Source organism: Melospiza melodia, chromosome 6 (genome assembly GCF_035770615.1).
Source record: "Melospiza melodia melodia isolate bMelMel2 chromosome 6, bMelMel2.pri, whole genome shotgun sequence".
Taxonomy (NCBI): Eukaryota; Metazoa; Chordata; class Aves; order Passeriformes; family Passerellidae; genus Melospiza; species Melospiza melodia.
The window spans coordinates 70,799,910-70,805,909 of record NC_086199.1 but is presented as its reverse complement, the minus strand read 5'-3'; the positions used below and the strand labels follow the sequence as shown (position 1 = coordinate 70,805,909).

Sequence of the window (6,000 nt, the reverse complement as noted above, 5' to 3'; positions counted from 1 at the left end):
GTTATAATCTCCCCGGGCTGGAATTACCTTTTACCCAGTTGGAGCTGATCTCAGTACAGTTGCTGAGCTGTCTTTATTAGTTTCTTCCTTATCTTAGGGGTCCTGCCAAATGTCCTTAGGACCTGTAAATTCTACATTCTTTATGTGCCCTGTCAGCTTGCCCCCCAAGCTTTGCTAACTTCCACCTGGGTGTGAGGTCGTTGAAATGTGTCGAGACCTGAACCTTAACAAGGCTATTCTGCCGACAAGAAACTTCTTTTTGACACCCGGGCATCACTTAGAGCTTGCTTGTTCACTGCTCTCTGTTCCACGGATCAAATCTCGTATCTTGTTGATTTGGCGTGGAAGTACACAAAGTTCAAAATCAAAGAGCATTCTTTCTTAAGAATTTTTTAATAAATTTCATATTCGCGGCCGGGGCAGCCCCGGGGCGGAGCGGGCGGCGGGGCCGGGCCGGGCCTTCCCCCGCCATGGCGCCGCGGCCGGGGCGGTGCCGAGCGGCGCCCGCGGGGCGTGAATAAAGGACGGCGGGCGGAGCCGCGGCGCTCCGGGACGCGCGGGGCCGGCGGCGCAGGCCGTGAGCGGGGCAGGCGGCGGCGGGAGGAAAGAGGCGGGGGCCGGTGGGCGTCGCTGGCGGCCCGGCCCGCCATGAGCAGAGCGCAGCTGACGCGGACGGGGATCCTGCGGATGGCGCTGGGCGGCGGAGGCGGCGCTGACCCGCTGCTGCCGGCGGAGGGCGGCGGGGACCGGCGGGCGCCCTTCCTGCTGCGGGCGCTGCGCATCGCCGTGGTGGTCTGCCTCTACTGGTTCACCTCCATCGCCATGGTCTTCCTCAACAAGTACCTGCTGGACAGCCCCTCGCTGCGCCTCGACGCCCCCCTCTTCGTCACCTTCTTCCAGTGCGCCCTCACGGCCGCGCTCTGCCTGGGCCTCAGCCTGGGGGCGGCCTGCGGGCCCCCCTGCGCCGGCCTGCCCGCCCTCCGCCTCGACCCCAAGGTGTCCCGCAGCGTCCTGCCCCTCTCCGCCGTCTTCATCGGCATGGTCACCTCCAACAACCTCTGCCTCAAGCATGTCGGCGTGGCCTTCTACAACGTGGGGCGCTCCCTCACCACCGTGTTCAACGTGCTGCTCTCCTACCTCCTCCTCAAGCAGACCACCTCCCTCTATGCCCTTCTGGCCTGCGGAGTCATCATAGGTGAGGGGGAGCAGGAAGGGCTGCTCCCACCCGACAGCCAGCCCCGGAGAGACGGTGGTGGGGTGGCTTTCCCTTGGGAAGTCTTCCTCACCTGCATGGCAGCTCCCTGGTGAGGTGGGGTAGCTCAGGGCTCATGCCTTGCTCTATCTGTGGCAACCAAATTTGTATGTCTGGAGGATGTAGGTGACTCACTACGAGAAGAAATTGCTCTCATTTGACACAGCTCCCTTTTTCCTTCGAGCACTAAAACTTCTCTACCCTCTAATGAAGTTTAACTTGCCTTACCTTTTTCTTTCTTCCCCCTTTACAGGCCATAAAATAGCAGGTGGCTTTCTCCGTGTTTCCAAGTTCGTGTTGATTATTAACTTTGGTAACAATAACATTTATGTCAGCACCACTGGGACCATACAATAGGGTCAGCCAATTGGTTTTGACAATAGGCTGAATACATGTGATAAAGGGTTAGCTGATCAAGCCAAGCGTAAAACACCACCAGAAAATCTGGACGCGTGGTTGGCATGTAGGGCAAGGCATTGAGTGGCTTAACAGGAATGCTTATAAATCGTCCATTCCAAAGGCAAAATAATCCCAAAAGCTACCTTTCACTGAAGGGCCATTTAGATGCCAGGAATGGTGAACTGTTGATTTCAGTCTGGTTTCAGGTGTGCATGCCTTCACTTAGTGTTAGATGGCCAGATGGAATCCGATGAAAATACGAGAATCTCATCTCCATGGAAGAAGTGAACGGGAACAGAGCTACTGTATTTTCTACAAGTGAGGAAAGCAGTTGCCTTCAGCTAATCTTTTGTTCAGGCGCTACCCAGGAGTGTGGTGTCTGTCAGCCTGACAGGGTTTCGCTAGGGTTAAGACTCTGTCCTCCTGGCTCCATCTCCATTCTCTGTGAGAGCATTGCCTATGTGCCTATAGCAGCATAGCTGAGCGTCCTCTGTGGCCTGAGACAAAGCCCCTCCTGACGGGGGATGGAACCCATTTGTATCTGGGCTTGGTTTCAAGCAGGCAACTTCCCAGATAGCTAATGAAAATGTGGCGCAGTGCTCCTTCAGTAGCTCATCTCCCTTTTATGTTTTGCTTATGAGCTGCATGGGGAGAGCTCTCCCTCTCTGCCCTGGAGATGCAAAGCCTGTAGCTCCTGTTTTGGAGGCAGTTAGTGCTTTGCCCATCAAAGTTTAACATGAAGATACTGCACACAGTTTCTGCCTTTTGATTTTTTTAATCATGCTTAATATTACAGCCATGTTTTTACTATCTTTCCATCTTCTTATCTGACCTATATTTTCCTTCCTGTTAACGGCAGAGAAAAGTCTATAAAGTTAGGTTTTCTCAAACTTTGATGAATATTTTTTCTACCCGTGTGTCAATTTTCAGCCTTTTCAATTAAAAATAAAATGGTCTCCTGAAAATTACCTATATGCAAAGACTAGCTGGAATAGTTGTTTCTGAACTGCTGCCTGCTCAGTGTAGGAATTAGTGCTCTGCGGTTGCATTACCCGCACAGTAAATTTCCTGCACTCGCAAAATAAGTCTTCCCAGTCGTGGCATTTTGTGGGTTCACATAAAAGAAGGGGGAAGCCCTTAAGCCTGTCTCTTGCTGTTGTTGTTCACTATCGAGTAAATGATGAATTTCTGGCTCAATGTTTTGAGCCTTTCAGCAGCTGTTCAGATGATGCCTGATTTGTTTGGTTGCAGGTGGCTTCTGGCTGGGTGTTGACCAGGAAGGAGCAGAGGGTACTCTGTCATGGACAGGTATATTCTTTGGGATCTTGGCAAGCCTTTGTGTCTCTCTCAATGCCATCTACACCAAGAAAGTGCTGCCTGTGGTGGATGGTAGCATCTGGCGTCTGACCTTCTACAACAACGTCAACGCTTGTGTCCTGTTCTTCCCGCTGATGGTGCTGCTGGGCGAGTTCCGCACCCTCTACCACTTTGACAAGCTGGGGAGCCCCAGTTTTTGGGGCATGATGACCTTGGGGGGAGTGTTTGGCTTTGCCATTGGGTATGTGACTGGACTTCAGATTAAGTTCACTAGCCCACTCACCCACAACGTGTCTGGGACAGCCAAGGCCTGTGCACAAACAGTGCTGGCTGTTATCTACTTTGAGGAGACAAAGAGCTTCCTGTGGTGGACGAGTAACTTGATGGTTCTGGGGGGCTCCTTTGCCTACACGTGGGTGAAAGGACTGGAAATGAGAAAGGTGCAAGAGGATCCTAATGTCAAAAGTGGTGAAAGAAATGACACTGGTGTGTAGGCGGCTCTTGCACCTCTATTTTTGGGCCTGGAGGGGATAACCTTTGGTGCTCCTTTCCTCTTGGGGAGAAGAAGAACAAGGAGCAGGAAAAAATGACCTGCAAAGTGTGTGGGGAACTGTGTCAGGAACCAGAGCCAAAGACTTGACTGGATCATGTTTTGTCTCACCCCGTGTCAGAGTTGGGGAGAGCATGTGTTGTGGAGATCAACTGGGTTGGGTTTTTTGTGATTGTTTTTTAAAATGGATGTTGTTATTTACCTATTCTGGGAAATTTGCATCTGGGGAGTGGGAGGGGGGGCCACATTGGGTTCATATCAGACAAAGACTGGAATGGGAGCTTTGTGTGGTTAGGGATCTAAAATTACCTGAATGAATGCAATCTGGGGTTATAAAATCCTGAACCTGCAGGCAAGGAAGAGGCAAGTAGCCAGACTGTTTGGGTTAGACTTCAGTAAACTGTTTTGCTGTATAAGGTTTTTGCAACAGCTGTTCTTCCTGTTGCCCCATTCAGTGCAGAGGATGGAAATTCTCTCCCTTCTGGCTATGTACAAGTCTAAGCAACAGCAGTACCTCTAAAATGCCGTTCCAAAAAGTCAGTATCACATCCTTCTGAGTTTTTTTTCCTGTGTTGCTTTACACCTGGTTTCTCAGTTTGAGGAAGCATGGTAAGAGTCAGGAATTAAATTTCTCGTTCTCTCTGTGCTGTATCCAGTGAGGGAGAGCATGCTCGCTCCAGTGGCCTTTCTCACAGGGGAGTGAGCTTGGCCTCTGTGTCTCTGGGTCACTCTCAGCAGTGGAAAAGTTTTATTCTGAAGCACTTGTTGCTTTAGGGTGGGGATCCCAGTTCACCGAGGGTTTGCAACACTTCTCATTACCCTCTTTGTAGGGGATAGCTGTGTATTGAAAATGGGATTGTTATCCATTCCCTTGTTTCAGGGGGCTTGTTCCATGTTTACTTTGTAGCTCCTCTGTGAATCCTTCAATGCAATGAGTTTTGTTCAACAGTATCAATTCCTTTGCTTGGAACTTGCTGCTGAACAGGTCTGCAGAAATCTCTGCCCAACCTCACCCCACATCCCCAGTCTGGTTCTATGCAATAGAATATGTCAGTGCTGTGATTTCTGATTCCTGGGGTCAGTAGCAACAAATATCCTGTGGTGAGCTGTGATGATGCACCAGCTTTCTAAATCCCTGGCCCTTTTAAATGTAAAGTTACTCCCATAGCAATCCTGGGCAGTCCATGCCAGTGCTTCATACCCTGCTCCGTGGATCCTACATGATGTACCATGTCCCGTGAGTGATGTCTGACCACACCTACCGAAGAACACTCAATTTCTGCCCAAAATATGTTCCTCTTGAATTTTGGGGGCTGGAAGGGGCTCCTGCTCTAGGGTTCATGGCCGCAAGTACCTTTTCGATGCAGGCAGCCATTTGGGAGTCTTTAAAATATTTTTGTTTGTTTCTTTGTTTTATTGGAATAGAGATTTTTAACGTTCACCTGTGTCGACCCACCCTGCTGACTAAATTGGGGGGTCGCTCTCTGGGGGCGGCAGCGACATTTCCGGGGCGCTTTCGGGCGACGCCGCCCCGCAGGCGGCAGCTGCGGCCCGGGCCGCTGGAGGGCAGCACGGCGCCCCCGCCGCGCCGCGCTCATTGGCTGCCCCCGCGCGCGCCAGTCACGCGGCGGGGCGGGGCGGCACCGCGGCTCGGGCGGCGGCGATGGCGGCGGCGGCGGCGGCCGCGCTGGGCCCGGCGCCGGCCCTGTGCCGCTCCGTGCACTGGTTCCGCCGCGGACTGCGGCTCCACGACAACCCGGCGCTGCAGGAAGCGCTGCGGGACGCCACGTCCCTCCGCTGCATCTATATCCTGGACCCCTGGTTCGCCGCCTCCTCCGCCGTGGGCATCAACCGCTGGCGGTGAGTGGCACCGGGCCTGCGGGCCGCGGGTGGGACCGTGCGGGACGGGGCTCCCGCGGCACCGGAGCGCTCTGGGCGCGGTGTGGGCCGTGTCGGTGGGGCCGCAGCGGCACCCGCTTCCGTGTCGGGCCCACTTAGTGCTTCCCCGGCCCTCCTGCAGGAGAGCGGCTGTGCCTTGTCCGCTTGGCCTCGCCGCGGTTTTCTCAGCGATGCTGCCTGCCTGTGTGGGAGGATGCCTCCAACTTTATATAATGTCATTAGACTTTATCAGCGGGGCGGGTGCATGAGAGCAGCAACAGATGGACACTTAGCTTTGGGAAACCCTTTTGCTTGACTGTAGAGACGAGGGCGAAGAATGCTCAGCTCGGCGGCTGCGGCCGCCTCCCCTCTGCCCTTGGGATGCCGGGCGCGCGTAGGCTTGTGCGCACGCAGCTCCGGGCTCAGGGAAATGCACATCGGCTGCTGCTGAGAAACTAGAGATGAAGCTGAATGGGCTTTTCCTCGTCTCTGCAAATGGAAAAATGTATAGCATGAGTCACGTCTGTGCAAAGATCAAGACCTCACGTACCTGTAGCCGGTAACATTACATAATGCTGTTGTGGCAGGTCTCAGCAGCCTAAAT

General features: G+C 53.5%; 1 protein-coding gene across 1 annotated transcript; it reads left to right on the top strand.

The window, feature by feature from the left end:
* The first annotated feature begins 648 nt into the window (after positions 1–648).
* On the top strand, positions 649–4,068 carry SLC35C1 (solute carrier family 35 member C1). Its single transcript, XM_063159017.1, has 2 exons — positions 649–1,195; positions 2,903–4,068. Exons 1-2 carry the CDS (start codon positions 649–651, stop codon positions 3,460–3,462), a joined length of 1,107 nt encoding a protein of 368 aa, XP_063015087.1. The 3' UTR covers positions 3,463–4,068.
* Positions 4,069–6,000: the final 1,932 nt, after the last annotated feature.